This window comes from Corvus hawaiiensis, chromosome Z (genome assembly GCF_020740725.1).
Source record: "Corvus hawaiiensis isolate bCorHaw1 chromosome Z, bCorHaw1.pri.cur, whole genome shotgun sequence".
NCBI classification, from domain to species: domain Eukaryota; kingdom Metazoa; phylum Chordata; class Aves; order Passeriformes; family Corvidae; genus Corvus; species Corvus hawaiiensis.
Genome location: NC_063255.1, coordinates 26,266,022 through 26,286,308, shown reverse-complemented (window position 1 = coordinate 26,286,308; position 20,287 = coordinate 26,266,022). Strand labels below are relative to the sequence as shown.

The 20,287-nt window shown below is 45.5% G+C and overlaps 1 protein-coding gene across 2 annotated transcripts in view; it reads left to right on the top strand.

The window, feature by feature from the left end:
- Window positions 1–18,555, top strand: part of LOC125319489 (ketosamine-3-kinase-like) — a 53,313-nt gene extending 34,758 nt beyond the window's left edge. The window contains exons 1-6 of one of the 2 annotated variants that reach the window (XM_048290716.1): window positions 13,496–13,645; window positions 14,627–14,778; window positions 16,150–16,241; window positions 16,749–16,831; window positions 17,237–17,359; window positions 18,084–18,555. In XM_048290716.1, coding sequence (XP_048146673.1) covers window positions 13,505–13,645; window positions 14,627–14,778; window positions 16,150–16,241; window positions 16,749–16,831; window positions 17,237–17,359; window positions 18,084–18,422 — 930 coding nt within the window. In that variant the 5' untranslated portion in view covers window positions 13,496–13,504 and the 3' untranslated portion in view covers window positions 18,423–18,555. Of the gene's footprint in view, window positions 1–13,495; window positions 13,646–14,626; window positions 14,779–16,149; window positions 16,242–16,748; window positions 16,832–17,236; window positions 17,360–18,083 lie in introns of those variants that run through there. The other variant, XM_048290717.1, reaches the window with a different exon arrangement.
- The last annotated feature ends 1,732 nt before the right edge of the window (window positions 18,556–20,287 follow it).

Genomic DNA, 20,287 nt, shown 5'->3' with positions numbered 1-20,287 from the left:
CTGGTGTCCAAATAAAATCAGCAATGGATGTGCTGTCACAATCTGCCACTTCAGATTTCACCCTCCAGCGCCTGGTGATGTCACAATGGATGTTCCCCCCTACAAGTGCAAGAGAGAAAAGAAAATATAGTTTCTTGGTTTGAACTTCTAAATTTTCATGTTGCTCTTCCTTGATCACCTGTGTCACACATTGTTATGATCCAGTTTTAAGGTTCTTAGAAATGCCTCTGCCCGAATTAAGGTGCAAATGAGACCATATGCCAGTGGCAATAGTAAGGGTTTTATTTGATGATAAATATGAGGGAGAGGGAGAGGGAAGGAAAAGAAAAAGAAAAGAAAGAGAAAGAAAGAAAGAAAGAAAGAGAAAGAAAGAAAGAAAGAAAGAAAGAAAAGAAAGAAAGAAAGAAAGAAAGAAAGAAAGAAAGAAAGAAAGAAAGAAAGAAAGAAAGAAAGAAAGAAAGAAAGAGGGAAAGGAAAGAAAGAGGGAAAGAAAGAGGGAAAGGAAAGGAAAGGAAAGGAAAGGAAAGGAAAGGAAAGGAAAGGAAAGGAAAGGAAAGGAAAGGAAAGGAAAGGAAAGGAAAGGAAAGGAAAGGAAAGGAAAGGAAAGGAAAGGAAAGGAAAGGAAAGGAAAGGAAAGGAAAGGAAAGGAAAGGAAAGGAAAGGAAAGGAAAGGGAAAAGAAAAGAAAAGAAAAGAAAAGAAAAGAAAAGAAAAGAAAAGAAAAGAAAAGAAAAGAAAAAAGAAAAAGAAGAAGATGGGGGGGAGAGAAAGAGTGACAGGGACAGAATAAGGAAAATATCACCACTCCGTGGATCCCAATGTTGTTCGTTGATCCTCTCCAGCTGGTCTCCTCGGTAGTGAAGTCCCCCCAGAAGGCACAGAGTCCCACGGGTGTACATGCTCAGGCTGGGTGGGCATGTCCGGCCATGTCCCCCTGGGGTGGGGTCAGTCTCTCACGGCAGACTCTGGGTCTGTTGCACCACGTGCAGCCCTGTGGGGCCAAGCCTCTCACGTGACCGTCCTGTGGATGTGTCCTGTGGGGTTGGGGATTCCACAGCTGGGCCAGTTTGTGTAACGGAGGATGGGTGTTCATTGCCTCTCACCAGAGGTTGCACCATGCACCCAAAACCTCCTCCTCCCCCCTTGGTTGGGGGGAGTCTGTGTAAACCTGGCTTCTGTGAGCTGTGCTCTCCCCCCACCCCAAACTCAGCCAGGGATAGTTGCAGCTGGTGGCTTTGGCCTTTTGTGGATGCATTCCTTTCCCTCAGCCTGAGATGACTGAAGGATAGGTTTCCCTTTATCTAATCAACAGTTTGACTTTTCAGTTCAAAGTCCCACTCTTCAGGGAAGCTTCTTCCGTTGTAGCTTCTTTATAAGGAGCAAAATTTTATATCAATGTTTGAGGCATGAACTGTTTTCAGTCTCTGACACACATGCATGGCCATGTTATCATGTCACTGCTCCTGATGCATTGCCAAGGTGTCCCAAGAGCAGGAATGTGGTGGGAGGAGTCAGTATGGACTTCCTGTAGCTAGATGATGCCTCCTTCCCTCACTGCCTTTCCCTGGGCAATGCCAGGATTTGGAGGATTTGGGTGGGGTGGCCAGCCCTGGGTGAGAGGAAGGGTCCCCTCTGGTCATAGGCATTTAGGCCACTTCCGTAAACAATGCCCACATACTTCCGCCAAGCCCCTCAGGTATGGAAGAGGGCTTTGGTGAAGCAATGCCACATTTGTCCCTGCTGTGTCCCTCGTGGACTGCTTAGGCAGCACTCTCCTGGCACCTACATGTGCACACAACCTCACCTTCACAGGTGGTTGCGAACAGCCGCTCACACCCAGTCTGTGCACGAACCGGAGACAGAGACGTGAGAAGGGTTCTCTGCATGCAATTCTGAGGCGTTTAACGGCAACGCAGCCGAAGGGAACAGAGGCAAGAAAGAACCACCAAACCAAAAGCCCGCGCCAGTTTTATCCTAAAAACTCCCGAAGGCGGGCAGAGCATCCAAAACCAATGGTCTGAGGGCTAGGGGGCAGAGGCAAGGTTGAATGGCATAACAGGGGCCAATGGGAAAAGGGATGGGAGGGGAGAGAGGGCCAGTGACCAGCAGAATCTAGACAGAGGGAGAACTTTCTAGCACAGTGTTGTAAGGAGAGACCACTTTTAGGGCAACTTGGGGGCTGTACTGTGGTCTTAGCCACTGCAACACTCAGGCACAGCCAGTGTGGGGGGACACATCCTCATGATCCCCGTGCTGACACCCTGGAGTGGTGCCCAGGGTTCCGGGGATACTCCTTTTCGCTGGTCAGAGTTTGGGATTACCCTCAGGCACTGGGACCAAGTGGGGCAACAGGGACATGCCAGCAGAAGCCAGGAGTGATGCCCAGCTGGATCCTCAATGTACCTGTGACAAGATAATTTGCCCCTCCTGCCCATTCCACCTTTGTCATCTGCCGCACTGCAGGTGTGTGGCTGCAGCAGGGTTTCCTATGGGAGGAAGCACCACTGACATGGCCCTGAGGCTCCAGGGCCCATGGCTGTGCCACTCAGCATGCGGGTGCCTCCAACAGTGGGGCATGAGGGGAAGGGTAAAGGCATTAGAAGGAAGAGAAGCTCAGAGACTGTGTAAGGGAAACAACAATTTATTTCCTTTTTTTATTTCCTGACTAAAGGGTTGCATTAGTCCTGCTAGCACTGCTGTCAGGGTGGTCTCCTGCTGGGAGGAGAAGAATCCTGGGAGCTGGGGACCCTCTGCTTTGGGGGGTGCGAGGACCCCCTGGGCAAGATGTTCCTGCCCTGGCCAGGAGCAGGGGGGCTGTGTCTGCAGCCCTGGGCAGAGGGACCTGCCACCACTGGCTGCTGTAGTCTCTCCTGGCTCTGGTCCAATTCTGAGGGGTTGGGTGCAGGTGAGGGGCAGCTGGGGCTCCCAGCAGGGGTAGTTGCTGATGTACAAGCTTTTTTCTCCATCTTGGAGGCTGCAGGGCTGCTGGTCGGAGTCCCCTCCCAGGAGCTACTGGACGAAGAGCTGCTGGACCTGGATCTGGATCTTCTGGAGCTGCTGGAGCTCCTGGAGCTGGAGCTGGCCACAGGGCCATTGTTCTCATCCCTGACAGGACGAGAGCACAGCAGCCTCTGGGCCTGCTCGCTGCACTGGCCCACAATGACACTGCTGATGCTGTGGATCACTGGCACTGTGTGCTCACTGAGGAGAGGCTGCAGCATCTCCACATCTGGACCATAGATACAAAGGCTGTACAGGGTGCAGCTCTCTATGTCCTCAACCAGCCACCACTGGTCCCAGTATATTCCTTCCAGCCTCTGGCGCAGGCATGGTTGCACGGGGTCCAGGAGATGCTGCTGTTGTCGGAACAGTCTTGCCCACCTACCTCGAGTAGGAGGCCACCCACAGGCTCTGGTCCTGCAGTCCTCTGCTCAGCTGGGGACAGTGTTCCCTGTGAAGAAGATGAAGGTGTCACTGCTGCACAACTGGGGCTGTTTTCACCCAGGAGGAAGGAAGGGACTCTCCATGCCTGGCTGCTGGTCTCTGGTGACTCCTCACAGGCTCTGATGACCATCTCTATATAGTCATCTTCTTCATGGCCAGGAAACCTGACAGTCTCTACTGGCCTGCTGCAGAGTGGGCACGCTGGATTTCCCCTTGTCCACCATAGGATACAGCCCAGACGGAACTGGTGGTGACAGGGCAGAGCAGAAGCCATGTCATTCTGAGTGTCCTGGCAGATGGGGCTGCTCCACTCTGTCCCTGTGGCCATTTCTGAGTTCTGCAGAGGGCTGGGGAGAGTTCGGCACCATGAGCTGATCCCACTTGCAGAAATGCTTGGCAGGAGTCAAGGCTTGAACCAGACTGACTCAGGCTCTGCTGGTGCCCACATATGAGCAGTGAGATACAAGATGTGAGAAGCCATCCTCTGGTGAGGTCACAATCTGCCACTTGTGATGTCACCAGGATGTGAGACGGGATGTTCTCCCCTGCAGGTGCCCAGTGCCAGGAGGAAAAAGGAAGACCGGTTTCTTGTTTTGAACTCCTACATTTCTGTGTTGCTCTTCCTTGATCACCTGTGTCACACCTCTTGTCCCTGCTCCTGATACATTGCCAAGGTCTCCCATGAGCAGGAGTGTGGTGGGAGCAGTCAGCATGGACTGTCTGCAGCTGCCCCTCACTGCCTTTCCCTGTTCAATGATGGGATTTGGAGGATTTGGGTGGTCAGTGGCCAGCTCTGGGTGAGTCTCCCACCCCTGTGGGTTGTGCTTCCAGCACAGGGAGAAGTAGAAAGGAATCTTTTGCTCTAGCCCCATCTGCTCCCACTGGCACTTGCCCACGGTACAGGTCCCTTTCCACTTCCCAAGTCTCCATGTTTCTGGAAGCCAGTGCCTTTGTGCTCCTCAAACCCACCAGCAATGGAGCCTGGTCCCACAGCTGCAGGAAGGAGCTGGAGTTGCTGCCTTCCAAAATAGGGTAGAAGGGCCCTTTGCCCCTGACTCCAGAGAGCCCAGGATCCAACACCACTGTTGGCCCTACTGTCCCGTTATCCCTTCTTGCCTCGGGCCGTTGTCATCATTTGAGTCATTAGCACTTCTACCACTCCTTTTTAAATTTGGAAGAGTATCTTTGTTAGTTTGAGGGCTGGCTAGTGCAAGTTGGAACTGCTGTGTGAGGGCGGCGCTGGCTCTGCTCAGGTGACAGCCCCTGGTCTCTATTCACAGGGCTTCTCATCTGCCTTCCTGGGAGAGGCCACCACATCCAGGCATTTCAGGCCAATACCTACACCAGATTTTCCCATTTGGTTTTGAATTCAGAGTTTGTCATGTCTACAGCCCTGCTGGATCAATGGTGATGGCACAAGGACACTTTTTGCCTGTTTCTGGGGCTGTGTGACTGTTCTGCTTTGCTTGCCCAGTAAAAAGGTTTGGGAGTTGAGTTTTGGGAAAATCACCAGATGCTTAAACATTAATTTCCTCCCTTTTCTCTTTAAGTAACTGTAAACTCCTTCCCAGTTTTTTTCCCAGACACCTAAATCTACAATTAACTCAGGCTTTTTTAAAAGGTAGTGAGAATCAATCAGTTTTATTAGACAAGTTTGAGGATTCTTTCTTGACTTGAGGCAATTTGTCCAGTAGCAAATATCAAAATCTGTTCTCAAATGTAACAAAGAACATCTTCATGACAGGTTTTATAAGTATTGCCAGTGGCTCCATCTCAGGAACTCTTGCTTCTGTGCTTCACTATTATGCAGTGGTTTTCCTTGTACTTTTTAGCATGAATTCTCTATAAATAATTTCTACTGTTCCTCCAGGGGAAAAAAATCTACTAATCCTAAAAAGAAAAAAAAAAGAAAAAAAAAAAAAGGAAAAAAAAAAGTACAAAGGTTTCCTATTCACCATTTCTTGTAAAGCACCCCGTCAGTCAATACTGGGGCCAAAACACCATTTAATGTCCTCGTGGATGACCTGGATGTTGGAACAGAGAGCACCCTCAGCAAGTTTGTGGTGAGAAACAATGGAAAGGATTGTTCTGTAGACCAGAGGTTTGTTCTGCCATCCAGAGAGACCTCAGCCGGCTGGAGAAAAGGGCTGGCAGGAACCTCATAAAGTTCCACAAGAAGAAACACAGTCGGGCACCTGGGAAGGAATAGCCCCATCCACATGCTAGGACAGGCTAGGGACCAGCTGGCTGGAGAGAATCTTTTCAGGGAAGGCCAATAACCCCCTGGACTGGCAGAGCATAGGCAGCAGTCGAGGGAGGGGATCCTTCCTCTCCACACAGAGCTGGTGGGCTCCCCTTAGGACAGAGAGCTCAGCTTGCCAAGTGAGTCCAGTGAAGGGCCATGAGGGTGACTTGAACTTCTCGGAGAAGCTGGAGTATCTCAAGAGGTCCCCCAAGCATTTGGTGACCCTGTGATTCTGTGGTTCTGTACAGGTGTGTCTTGCTTGTGCTGAAAAGCCAGAAAGATGCCTTCTGAGGAAAACCAACATGAAGGCAATAAAAGACACTGAAGGCAAGAACTGAATTAGAAAATATTTCACTTTTGCATTATACAGTTACCTAGTTAAATTCTGTTTTGATAATTCTTAATAATAGAACCTGTCTTCTGAAACAGCTGGAGGAAAGAAGTTGAAATAATAACACTATAAAAGCACAAAAATATTGAGCACTAAATAATGAGCACTGAATATTCAGCTCTGAACATGCAGAAAATCATACACAGCCTGTTAGATGAAATGAAGTACCTGGAAAGTTGACCAGTATTATTTTTCTATAGCTCTAAAATATTGAACCTCTTAGGAAATGAAGAATACTGTAGCAGATTTGAGACCATGTTCCGCTCATTTCTGGACACATGTCCAGGACTGTTCATATGCTACAATGATAAAAAGCCTTACAGACATTGAGAGCTTGAGTCATTCCGATTATGCATGAAGCTTATTTATCTTTTTACTTCTCATTAGGAAATTTATCTGGAAATGACACCATAATTCTTCATGTGCAGTATACAGTCTCTTTCATCATCTTTTTTCATGTAATTTTGAGATTTCATACAGCAAAGTATACTAAGAGATGTAGATGGGTTGACACATGGGTAAATAAATAACCACTATGCCATTCAGTAAGTCACTGTTTAAACTGTAAATATATATTCCTGCCCTTCCTTCTTTCCTTCCTTCCTTCCTTCCTTCCTTCCTTCCTTCCTTCTGAATTCCTAACAGTACCAACTCCATGCATGGATTGTATTAAAGATACTATAGCATTTACAGTCACTGCATTTCACGTGCTGCAAACTTCCCTCCACAAACCTGACACCAGCACAGAGCAAATACTGTGGATAGGATCAGCACTACAAATAGTTGCTGGAAATTTCCATTTTTTCTATGCGACTTTAGCTTTCTCTCCACAATAAGAACAGTGTCTAGCACTGACAGGCATTTGTTTCCCATCTATCCAAAGCTCCTGGTTTTAATCCAGCAGAGGTACAATCTTTTCACTGGAACTCCAGCCATGGATTTACTTAGTTTGTTTTGGTTTTTGTTTTTTTTTAAATTTAGTCCCTGAAACAGGACCCTGTGCCACATGGAATAACTGTGAATCTGTATCTAACTTTAAAGTCAGCCCTGCTTTTGTGGTTGTGTTGAACAAGAACATTTAGAGATTGCTGCCAGCTGGGCTTGTCCTTCATTTTTATGGTTATAGAACTGCATTTTCCAGGGACTCCAGTGGCCAGCTGAGCACCTGCAGGTTTAGCCATCAGAACCTTCTTTATTATCTCCTCTCAAAATGCTCAGTCATGGTCTGGTCTTTCTTCAGCAGAACTAGAAACAGAAAGTACTCACCTGCCTCTGGTGACGTGACTCCTGTTCATGCTGAAATGGAGGGATGCCATTTGGTCACTTCATAAAAGATGATCAACAAATGTCAAAGGGTGATTATTGGTGTCCTAAACACAAGTTTGAGACACAGTGCAGACAATGAAAAAAAAAATGTTTCTGGATATTAATAGTTGTCCAAAAGAGAATTTCTTAAAAGTTTAAATAGAACTTTTTTCTTCTTTTAGACTAGTCTGTAAAGAAAAAAATAATACCATTAGCCATATGTTTCCGTTCACAGTAAGGACATAACTAACAATTGGCAACCAGCAACGTCAGCTCCTTAGTGAGCACTGTGTAGTAATTGTGCCACACATGTAACAAAAGTAGCAGGCAAGAGAAAGGATGCAGAGGCCTGGAGCCCTTGATCACCCACGGACCCACAGGATGCTGCGGGCTCTATTTTTAACATAAACATTAATTTTAAGGGCATTAATTTTAAAGGCAGTCATTCCAAAGCAGAAAAGTGAAAAGTTCTGCGAAGAACTCTGCTGGTCTCACAGTCTCTGAGCACCCTGAAGTGGTGGGTGTTCTGAGTACCAGTTACTTGGAATATGCCATTACACCCAACTTCACAACTTTAGAACTGGATCTCCATACAATACTCTTTTTCTGCTTTATTGACATCACCAGCCCTGTGCCACAGCCGTGCTCTCGGGTCTGCAGCTGTGCAAGGCCAAGTCCCAGGCTCGACTCCAGCAGACAACAGGAAACCTTGTCGAATTGGCATATACCCACACGTGCTGCATGGACTGCCTCTGATTTTTGCAAAAGTCAGCCAAAAGAGTTGTTCAGCCCTCAGATTTCACCTGTTTGAGCTGTCTGTGGATGCACAGCAGCAGGAGACACATCCCAAAGAGTCTTTGAGCACGAGCTGTTTTTATTGCTTACTGACAGGTTTAACTGCAGATCTTGGGTGATACAGGCGCCTGAGATTCGTTTTTGCAAAGCAGGAGAGTGGTGGCTCACAGAGAAGAAAATACCTTGTGTCAAATTGAGTGTATTTCTAGTGTTTACATAAGTTTGCATTTTGTAGTAGTGGGGAAATGTTCTTCATATTGACTTCATGGGGGGTTTTCTTCTCGAAGATGCTTCTTAGAAAAGTCTTAGAGTATCAGAAGACAAAACAGTCTCTGGGAGGGGGTAACCTCTGAGTCTTGCTCAAGGCTACTTTAAAGCAAAGAACATGAAATTCTAAACTCTGCAGAAATGTTTGCATGCCCTAATTTTATCTCTCCTTCATAGTCTAGCCACAGCTACGCTGAGGTGAAGAACAGATGCCAGTATCTCCACAACAAGCTGTCCACAGTAAGAGATTAATACAGGAATCTGACAATCAGCAAGGAGAATCCTGGCACCAGTTGTCTGCTTCAGCCAGCCAGTCTATCAAGTGTAGCTTATTTACTTAAAATTTAGGATTAATACCTGCAAGATTATGTAAGTCATTACTGAATTGTAATTTAATCATTTAAGATTATGTAAATTAGTGTCTTTTGTATTAAAGAAGTTTCAGCATTGTAACTACTTATTGCTTATACCATATTTGAAGCTGCTTTGTTCTAGCCTTTTCCTTTCTTCAAGGCTTAGGTTTTGTGCATTTAAATAAATTTATCAGTAGGTACTGGAGACCCAGTACTTCTCCTGGGAAGTTGTGCACATTTTAAGAAAAATATTGTAGGGAATTGAAATACTTTAGGATAAGTCTAAGGCTGTTTTCTCTTCTTTCTTGTTAATACAAACTCTTTGCCTAGTGTGATAGAAGGACCAGAAATTTGCACAAAAGAACAAGAAATCATCTTGTTTTGGAGGGTTAAAGAGGCAGAAACTCACCCCTGCAACTTCAGCCCCCATTGCAGTGATGGCTAAAAGTGTTTGCTTGTAGCTGTAGGTTTTTCCTATAAAATTGCTGCTTCCATTGTGGAAGATGAGACCATTTCCCAATCCAGTAGTTCCTCAGCTTTAATAATATTGGGGAAATGAATGCTTTACAAAAACGAAACAAATCTAGGTTTTGGGCAAGATTATAACTTAAACATGTCAGTATTTATTTATATGCTACTATCAAGTATTTTTTGAAAAGAGAGAGGCAAAGAATGTAATAAATATGAAATATTTATTTAAAGATTTTTGCCCTGAGTGCCAGAAATATAGCAAAGATGACATGTCTGTAACTATGAACTACTGTGATTACCTAAGAGCAGAAACTTTCATTTCATGCAACTTTTTGGTTTATTTTAATGTGAATCGTTGCTTACTTTATCCTGTGAAAACATAGGTTATTTGGTCAAAACTGAGCCAAATCTTTGAGTGTCTCACTGCATTTGTCATTTCAAAATGCTGCCAAGAGAAAAGGGAAACATTATGTTTTCAAATCTGATTTTGGTGCTTTTGACAAGATTTTGGCAGTATGGCTAGCAGACGTCATCTCCATCATCAAATCACCCTGTTGTGTGTCACTGTAAACCAGAAAATATTTCCCTTCCAGAAAACAGGCATTCGAGTAAATGGGATCAGTGTGATTTTTTCCTTAACTTTGTGGGTTCAAAGGCACTGCATTCCTGGAAGTGTAAAGGCAGGCAAAGTGCATCCCTTTCTGTTGCATGGATGGGACATTTGTGTTTCCTACTTGAGACCATGTTGGCCCTGGGTCCCTTGGGTTAGTGCAGTTGTTTTCAGCTCCACCTTTCAGTGGCAAAGGAACAGAAGCCCTTCCACACACAGCTGCATTCCCCTGGGTGTGCCTGCCCTGTGTCCTGAGCACACCCATGCCCAAGTGCTCAGGGCTCACGCAGTGGCTGTTGAACTCACTGGGGTCGTGCTGCAGCAGCATGGACTGGGGAAGCTCCCACCTGAGAAACAATGTGGCTGCTCAGCTTAAAATGCAGTGGAGCTCTCTATACTTGGACCTGTTCTGGAATTCTGTGCCCTGTATCTAAGCCATGTGCCTAGGTCTGACATGAGTCGCCACTTGGGACACAGTGTGCTGCCACAGTTGCCTCAATGTGTGTGATCATTCATAGCCCTGTCCCTGTGTCACCAAGACCCAGCACAGCTCATGGACTATTTTTCACCCCCCTTTGATTGCACTGACCTGTACTTGCCTGCACCCTCTAGGTTACAGGCTGTGCCTGTACTGCAGCTGTAGGTCAGTGCTGCTGCAGAGGTCCAGCAGTGCTGTTCATTGTCAGACCTGACAAGGCTTTGATGGAAGTTTTTGCTCCATTTGCACTGAGCATTTCTGAGGCCTTGTGAGTGTCCACGACAGCCTGTGTGCTGCAAAACAGTGCAGTGAATCTGCATCTCTGTTGTGTCCCTGGAGTGTACATTGCTGTTCAGCAAATGCTGGGAGCCCACTGAAGCAGGGCCTGTGATGGTGTTCTGCCTGCCCTGTAGAACTGACCTGCGCACACAATGACACAGACATTGCACATGGTGACTCCCTGGCTGGGGTGGCTGACAAAGTGTGCAAGAGTGCTGCTGTCATGTGCAGGCAGAGAAACAGGAAAGATGTGCATTAGACAACTGGTGAACAGGAGGGGATTTGTTCTGGCCCATTTGAGTAAGTGTGCTGCTTCAGAATGTGCTGGAAATGCACTGCCGTGCCTGGGGCATTCCATTCCATCACCATTTTGATGCTGCCAGTGATGTAGGCAGGTGAGCCCCCCACAGGATCTCACTAATTCTTGATCCTGGCTGCTGTAAATCCTCAGGCTGGTATTTAGCAGTGATCAAACAGCATCTCTCTGCTCTTTTTTCTCCACCATCAAGCCAGTGCAGTGAACTGACTTCAGCTCAAGATGTTCCATATGATCAGCAGGAAACCTGGCTTTGGTCTTTCTAGAATGTAGCTCTGCTCAATAATGAGATACAGCTTAATAGCATCACTTGCCTGAAAAATCAAAATGGGCTTTGAATATGTTGTATTTTGAAAGCATAAATTTGAAAAAACTTTTGCCAGTTTCAGCAAATATTGTGAAAAATAAAATGGGCGGTAAATGAGTACAAACAGAAGGTTAGTTCATTTGCACAGAGCATGAATCACATAGCACTTTTAAAAAACTTTTATTGATGGTTTCTTTCTTTTCTCAGATACACATAATTTTTGCCAATTACTGCTCCCATCACTTTCTCCCACTCTTGCTCCTCCATCCTCACCAACACCACCATGGAAGGATGGAGTGGGACTTGTTCCTCAAAACACAAAATGAAAAGACTTGCAACTCCTGAAAGCTGTCAAAGGAGAACAAGGAATGGCGGTACCAGGCAGAGCTCTTTGTGAACCTTTGCTTTCATGGAAGCTATGAACAGTTTGGGTTGAAAGGGGCTTAAACACCACCTCATTCCATCCCCCTGCCATGGGCAGGGACAGCTTCCACTATCCCAAGTTGCTCCAAGCCCTGTCCAACCTGGCCTTGGACAATTCCAGGGATGGGGCAGCCACAGCTTCTCTGGGAAACCTGTGGCAGGGCCTTTCCACCCTCACAGGGAACAATTTTTTCCCAATATCCAATTTAACCCTGCCCTCTTCCAGCCTGAAGACATTGTCCAGTCACTCCAGACTCTTGTCCAAAGTCTCTCTCCAGGTCTCTTGGAGCCCCTCTAGGCTCATGAAGGCGCTCAAATGTCCCCCCAGAGCCTTCTCTTCTCCAGGCTGAGCCCCCCCAGCTCTTGCTGCCTGTCTCCATAGCAGAGGAGCTCCATCCTTGGGATCAGACTAATTAAACTAAATCTCAAGGCAGAAATCAAGTACTTGATAGTGATGAGCCATCAGGCTTCCAGATTAGATAAATTATGTTTAAAATGTCTCAGCAATTGCAGCAGCTATAGAAAAATAATAAAAACAAGTAAATTGAGGTCATAAAACAGCTGAAACCAGACATAATAGAATGCTGACATCTTCAAACCAAGGACACTTGGCCAAACAGCGAAGACAATGCCAGATTATGAGGAACAAAATAAGGCAAGTCATCAAACTGGGTAAAGTGTAACTGTGGCAGGGGAAATTGTGATCACCAGCTCGTGGCCACCAACCCAAGAAACCCACCGACTCAACAGATGGGTGAAGGGTCTGCAGCACAAGTCCATTAAGGAGCAGCTGAGAGAGCTAGGGGGGCTCAGCCTGGAGAAAAGGAGGCTCAGGGGGGACCTTCTTGGCTCTCCACAACTCCCTGACAGGAGGGTGCAGCCAGGGGGGTTTGGGCTCTGCTCCCAGGGAACAAGGACAGGATGAGAGGACACAGTCTTAAGCTGTATTAGCAGAGGTTTAGGTTGGACATTAGGAGGAATTTCTTCACAGAAAGGGTGATTAGACACTGGAAGGGGCTGCCCAGGGAAGTGCTGCAGCCACTGTCCCTGGAAGTCTTTAAGGAAAGACTGGACATGGCACTCAGTGCCGTGGTCTGGTTGACAACGTGGTGTCCAGTCACAGGCTGGACTTGATGTTCTCAGAGATCTTTCCCAGTTAGTCTGAGGGGACACCTCATCATTGTATTCAACTTTGTGAAGGAAGAGAAGGGACAGACACTGATGTCTCCTCTGTGGTGCCCAGCAACAGAACCTAAGGGGACCTGAAGTTGTGTCAGGGCAGGTTTAGGTTGGTTATTAGGAAAAGCTTCTTCCTCCAGAGGGTGTTTGGCAACTGGAACAGGCTCCCCAGGGAAGTGGTTACAGCACCAACCTGCCAGAGCACAAGGTGCACATTTGGACAATGCTCTCAGGCACAGGGTGTGATTGTTGGGGCGTCCTGTGCAGGGCCAGCAGCTGGACTCGACGAACCCTGTGGGTCCCTTCCAACTCACAACGTTCTGCTATTCTGTAATTTATTCTGTCATGAACACAAGAAAAAAACTGAACACGGGGGCAAACTGGCATAAGAGGAGCGGGAGAACCCTTTGACAGCAGCGCCTGGGTCATGGGCCCGGCTCCTTCAGCCGCCTCCGCCGCCCTTTGGCCGCCTAAGTCGCCCTTTGTCCCCCCTCAAACGTCCTTTGCCCCCCTGAGATTCCCTTTGCCCCCCTCAAACGCCCTTTCCCCGCCCCAGCTGCCCCTTGCCCGCCCCTTCTCGCCCCGCCTTTCCCCGTGCCTTTAATTCTCTTCCCGCCGGTGGCTCCCCTCACAGCGGCCACCATGGAGGACGCCCTGAAGCGAGCTCTGGGCACCGCGCTGCTGCGGCCGACCGGGCACTCTGGCGGCGGCTGCATCAGCCAGGGCCGGAGCTACGACACGGACCGCGGCCGGGTGTTCGTGAAGAGCAACTCCGAGGGGGAGGTGTGGCGGGGAGGCGATCGGGGATGCCGGGGCTGGGCGGGCGGCGCCGAGGGGAGCAGCATCCCTGGGTTGTGCCAGTCCTGGTGTGGCAGCGGGACCAGGGCAGTGACCGATCCCCTGTGCTGGGCACTGCTGCGGCCACACCTCGAATCCTGGGGGCAGTTTTGGACGTCTCACGACAAGAAAGGCATTGAGGGGCTGGAGGATGTCAAGAGAAGGGAACGGAGCTGGGGAAGGGAGTGGAGCACCAGGAGTGGCTGAGGGAGCTGGGGGGGCTCAGCCTGGAGAAAAGGAGGCTCAGGGGGGACTTTCTGGTTCTGCACAACTTCCTGACAGGAGAGTGCAGCTAGATGAGGGTCAGGCTCTGCTCTCAGGGAACAAGTTAGAAGAAGCAGCCTCAAGTTGTGTCAGGGGAGGTTTAGACTGGATGTTGGGGAAATTTCTTCACACAGAGGGTGGTCAGGCACTGGCACAGAGTGCCCATGGCAGTGCTGGGTTAGTGCTTGGACTCAGGGATCTTAGATGGCTTTTCCAACCTTAATTTTATGGTTCTGTGATTCTGTGGCTGCAAATAGAGCTGTTGTTGAAGCTTGACTGTATTACTTGGTCTGGAAAGTCATGATGTGTGTGAATGTCAGCAACATTCTTCTAGTCTCCCAGCTGATGGTGTATATTGTCCATGGCTTCCTAGACATTTGCTGTATTAATAGAATATTGCATGCATTTTGTGTGTATGCAGTTTGCATTCCTTCAAGTGTAAAGAGAGTTTCTAAGTTATAGAGAATGCTAGAACCAAAGTTGCTTTCACTCAGTTGTTTTACAAAGTAAAATTTCTGCAACCATGGAATTATCATCAAGTCTGATGGTCCCGTTCTGTCTGTATCTTGTGTGTGAATAAATGTTTGCTCCAACCTTTTTATTTAACCTTTTACCTGTGAGTCACACTTCTAGAGACTAATGCTTTCCTTTAATATCTGGCAGGCCAGAAGAATGTTTCTGGGAGAAATGGCAAGCTTGGAAGCCATCCTGAAAACACAGACAGTAAGAGTGCCCAAACCCATCAAAGTTGTAGAACTGCCTGGGGACAATACTGTGCTGGTGATGGAACATTTGGAAATGAAGACCTTGAACAGGTAAAACAGTGTTACCTTTGCCTCCTTTAACCAGAAATTTTGGCTATTATGACAATTAAACAACTTGTTTTCATAGGAAAAACTTAATTTTTTTCTAAAGCAAGTCAAGGGACATATGGGAAGTCATACAGCAGACAACTGTAATGCCTCACCTAGCAAACTGATAATACATCAAGAAGTGAGTCTGGGTTTTGATTAGTTTTGGGTTGGTTTGTTTAGGTACTTAGTGGTTTTATAATAAGGTTCCTTTTTGCAGTAAGGAAAATGACCTGATCACCTGTTTTGTGTACTAGCCTTTGATATAAGAACCAGTGCTCTAATGCTTGTCATGAGTGTGCAGAGGCACTTTCCCAAATGAATTAGTCTTGATCTCCATATATTTGCAACTCTTAACCTTCATTTTGATAGTTTCAAAATTTTGTCCCTTCTCTGTGACTAGCACTTAATGTGATGAATCTGTCTGTCTGATTCCACGGGGAAGGTGATCATGACCAATTTCTTATCTCACTTTCAGAACTTCTGTAGCCAGTTTAAAGTCTTGTCCATCATCTTGCTTATTGCTGGGGTTTCTGATTTATGAAGAGCCCTCAGTGAGTCCCAAGAGAAATGGCAAAGACCTTGCTGGTTTGGATTTCAAATGGTACCTTCAGGGTGCAGATTTTGGGGGAGAGTTACAATCTGTGTTAACAGGAACAAAATGAAGAACTAAATTTGCCTTAAATGATTGTGCTTTTAGAACAGAGAAAGTTGAGAAAGGTCAAATAAAGGAAAAGGAACATAATTTTGTTTTACATGGAGGGCAACTGGCTGTAAGGATTGTTTACAATTACTACAAGACTTTTCTGAACTCTGTAGAGGATCAGCTTTTATGAAAAATAGATAATAAACTAAGCCTACCTGACACCCATCTTTGAGGCCTTTTAGAGAAGAGCAGCCAGAAACAGTGATAGAAAGAAGAGGATCAGCATTGTTTGGTTCTATTTTCCAAAGACAGTTTGCCAGAGGGCAAAAAAAAAGGCACAACATGTTCCACGTTATGTACATGCTTTCTTACACATACCTTACTGAAAATGCTTGTAGAAGTGATATCACACAGGAATTAGGATTGATAGTTTATAATTGTTACTAAATTTATGATTTCACTTTCAATAGTGGTGTCAGAAACAACCAAGTAAGTACATTTTGTCTATATTAATATGCAGTCTTGACAGGAAGATAAAGTGTTTATAATACTGGAATACTTTGTGAAGTTATTTTATTAGAGATGGAGAACTTCTATGTGCTTGATAAACGTTTTCAAGTGACCCCTGGAATATCAGGGTCTGGATTCATTCATGTGTCAGAGTTGCTAACATTATTTTTGTTTCTTAGACATTCAGCGCTGCTTGGAACTCAGCTGGCTGATCTTCACCTTCATAACCAGCAACTTAGAGAGAAGATGAAGAAAGAAGGGAGCACAGTTGGTACAGTACACAGCTGTTTTCAAATTTTACCTAATTAATAATAATTTACAAAGTAGTTAAAATATCTTTTGCCGCTTCAGGACAGATTCATCTTCTTCCAAAATAGGTAGTATGAGAATACGTTGGGATGAAACACCCAGGCAGGGTGTTCTTCTTCTTACTTTTGTTTGTTCTGCTTGGATTTCTGTGAGCAAAACATGTATTCAGTTTGGGAGCCTGAACCACAGTTTCTACAAGGACATCAGTAGAGTATCAGTAGAGATACTGTACCTTAAAATTTAAAAAAATAAAGAAAAATAAAGACTGTAATATAGCTGCTTTACATTGAGCTTTAAATTTAAAAAACAGCAGCAGCAACCATTGTAACAAAAAGAACATTAAGGTGCATTTTTTTTTTTATTCTCAGTAGAAGCAGTATTGTACCTGTGCATAGTTTTAAGGCTCATTTGCATTGTGGATGCTCAGTATTTTGTCATTGGTGTTGAATTTTTGTCTTTGATTTGAAAGGTAAAGGACAAGGGCAAATGGAAGTCCAGTTTGTGGATCGTTTTGGCTTTCATACAGCTACCTGCTGTGGTTATCTTCCGCAGGTAGGTTGTACTTCATCAGACTGATAGAATTTTAAGTTTATCTCATTTTCCCTTGGGTGACAAAAAGGGTCAAAATTATCCTAATGTAAAGAAATGAATTTTTGTGGAGCCATGAATAAGAAAAAGCATGGTTTAGCCTGCTAAGAAAAGTAGTGCTTTGGACAGCACTTATAGCTGCATTGGACACTGATGGCTCCTCAATTTCTTGGATTTTAATCACTGAGAGAAAATTATTTATTCCCCTAATTGAATGTTTGAAGATAACGTTCAATTAAATGGCAGCATTTACTGCCCTGGATGGTACCAGCACAAAGGCTGTGTAATCCTCAAAAGGCTTATTTGAAAAAGAAGAAAATCTGCCTTTTGTGTGGTGTAGGACTGACGTCTGCAGTCCTGTTCCTTCAGGTGAACAACTGGCGCAGTGACTGGGTGACCTTCTTTGCCAGACAAAGGATCCAGCCCCAGATGGACCTGATCGAAAGGAGCTCAGGAGACAGGGAAGCAAGAGAACTTTGGGCACAGCTTCAGGTACAAGCCATTCTCACAGTTCTCATTATAGTGACAGCTGGGTATCAGTTATCTAGATTTTATTATCTTAAAACAAAGTTCCTTTTTGTTGGTTTGCACCTGGTTCTGTTGGTAAGAGACTCCAGTTTTTGGGGATTAAAACACCCTTTATTCTAAGGTGTAATGGCTTTTGCCACATCACCCTATGCTAACATTCCAGAGTGAATTCCGAAGTGCCAGATAACACTTTGCCTGTCTGTTTGGGAAACCTTATAGATGAAGTTCATATTTCTCACTCCCTGGAACACTTGCATGATGAGAAATGTACATAAACAGTACTGTTCTGCACCTTGTTCATTTACTGTTTGTATCTGGTTAAGTGACTGCAACTTTGGCTCTTTGGGTGGAAATTCCTCAAGGTTGCTGAGAGATGCCTGAGCCTTCTAATGATGAACTGGCAGTGGTTGTTGTTGTTAAACCTGGTCAATATTACAGCACCAAATGCAGTTTTAAATTCTTTACTGTCTTCCTAAAAGAGATTTGGATGACTATTCTGCTCCTGGCTTTTATGAAAAACAGGAATCCTCTGGATTTGCTCAGAATCTCTTTTGACCTGGTCCTGTGCTGTTTGAAGTTACAGGTTTATTTAACTGACTTTTAAAAAGTTTGAAGTATGCAGATAAACGTCTACATTTTAAGGTGAATGATTGTAGTAATTTACGTGTCTTGCTTTTCCCCCCTGCAGCTGAAGATACCCAGTTTTTTCTGTGGTGTAGAAATCGTTCCTTCTCTCCTGCATGGGGATCTCTGGGGAGGAAATGTAGCTGAGGATGATTCTGGTCCAATTATCTTCGATCCAGCTTCTTTCTATGGCCATTCAGAGTATGATCTTGCAATAGCTGGGATGTTTGGTGGCTTCAGTGGTCCTTTTTATTCTGCTTATCACAATAAAATCCCCAGAGCCACAGGGTTTGAGAAACGCCTAAAGCTTTATCAGCTGTTCCACTACATGAACCACTGGAACCATTTTGGTTCAGGGTACAGAGGGTCTTCTATAAACATTATGAGAAACCTTGTAAAGTAAGTTGCTGCTTAAGCAAAATACTTCCTATGCTTTTTGGAAAACCTCAGACTTGCTGGTGCAGCTGCAGGCGTAGTGATGTTAGTTAAAAAGCCCCTGTGAAACTCTTGACCTTGCTCAGCTAAAGACCTTAGAATCAGTGTAGCTTAGTCATCGCTTTTTAGGATAGTTGGAAATAGCTTTATCATGGAAATATCTGCAGAAGGAGCTTATTCATTTGCACAGTGAATAAAGATCTCCATATCCAGAAAGTGCTTGAGATTATGCAAAGTAATACAAATAAACACTGAGGAGATGCCTAAAAGAGTTGTTCTTTGTGTTTTGCTGTGTCTTCTCCCCTCTTTCTCATCTGGTTGTGAGCCTGAGAGCAATGTTAACAACATGGTTTGAAAGCCAACAGGAAAATAATAACAGGAACTGTGAGAAGGGATTTGGGCTTGCTGTTTATTATCACAGAATCACGGAATGGGCGAGGTTGGAAGGGGTCACTGGATGTCATCAAGTCCAACCTACCTGCTTTAAGCAGAGTCCCATAGAGCACATTACTCAGGGTTGTGTCCAGAGGCTTTTAAAGACCTCCAGTATGTTGCAAATGTGATTCTTTTGGATGGAGACTGTTTTCTTGTACAGTGGTGTGAAATTTTGGTGCCTCCTGGCATGCTTGTAGGCTGTTCTGTGCTTTTTGGTCAGTGGGCTTTTATCCACAGCACTTACATTTCCACAATAACTAGTTCTCTTCTTTTTTTGGATTATGCTTTTGTCCAACAGTGTGCATTCCTAGAGAACTCTTTAGGTAAGACACTTTGCATGGACTCATCTTGCTTTTTTACTATTCTCAGTGCCCATACAGCAATGCCATCTGGTTGTGGTGCGGTCTTCACATACGTTTTCTGTAGCTTTCGAGTACAGGTGCCATAAGCTAACATTTTATTTCAGTCCTTGTGGAGAAATATTAAAAGACAAAGCAAAGGGAAGTGTCCATGGTGGCAGTAGTTCACCAGAAACAAACTGCAGCCCCAGGAGCAGGGACAATGAGGGAGCTTGGGGTGCTGCCCTGAGAGAGGCAGGAAACAAAGGACAGAGTGGCACAGAGGTGTTGTGGTGATGCTCTGTTTAAAGCAATGCAGCCAACGGGAACTAAGCCAAGGAAGGGCCCCACCAGTGACCAAAAGCTGAATTTTGTTTCACCGGCTTGAAAATACAATAAAACCTTTCACAGCTGCATACGCTAATGAAGTAAAACCCGTACATACTTCACATGTGTAAACTGAAGTCACTCAATCTCAATGTAATCATGAAATGACATCAGCTGGAACTTTGTCTTCTCCCACTCCCCCAAAAAACTATAAATACAACACAGGAGGGGAGGGAGGTTGGAGGAGACTCCCCCTGTGTATCCTGGGATGGCTGGTGGGTTGTACCCCTCTGCTTCTCCACAGGGTGCCTGTCAGGTAACCTTTATTCCAAGGGGATACTACTGCTTGTGGTTTCTGATACCAGTGTGTTCATAACCAGATCTGGTTATAGGGTTGTAACTGATAGCAGATGGTTTATAACCCTTATTCTGTCACAACGATCAGTAAACCACACTGTGCCTTTCGGATTTGGAATGTGCCCACTCTGCTGCACCTTTTGTGTATCTCTGGTCATGAGAGTTCTAATGCAGACTTAGAGTGCTGCACTGTTCCCTCTAAAATATTATCTGTAAAGGTCTCCCAGGGATTCAGACAGACTGAGGAGGAGAAGATGTAGACACCTGTGGGCCCAGTACATCTGTGGCTAACCTGGAAAGCAAGAGGGTCTTCCTTTCCTAAATTTTTACCTCACAGTCCCCATGAAGTGCATGTCATAGCTCTTGTGGTAAGAGA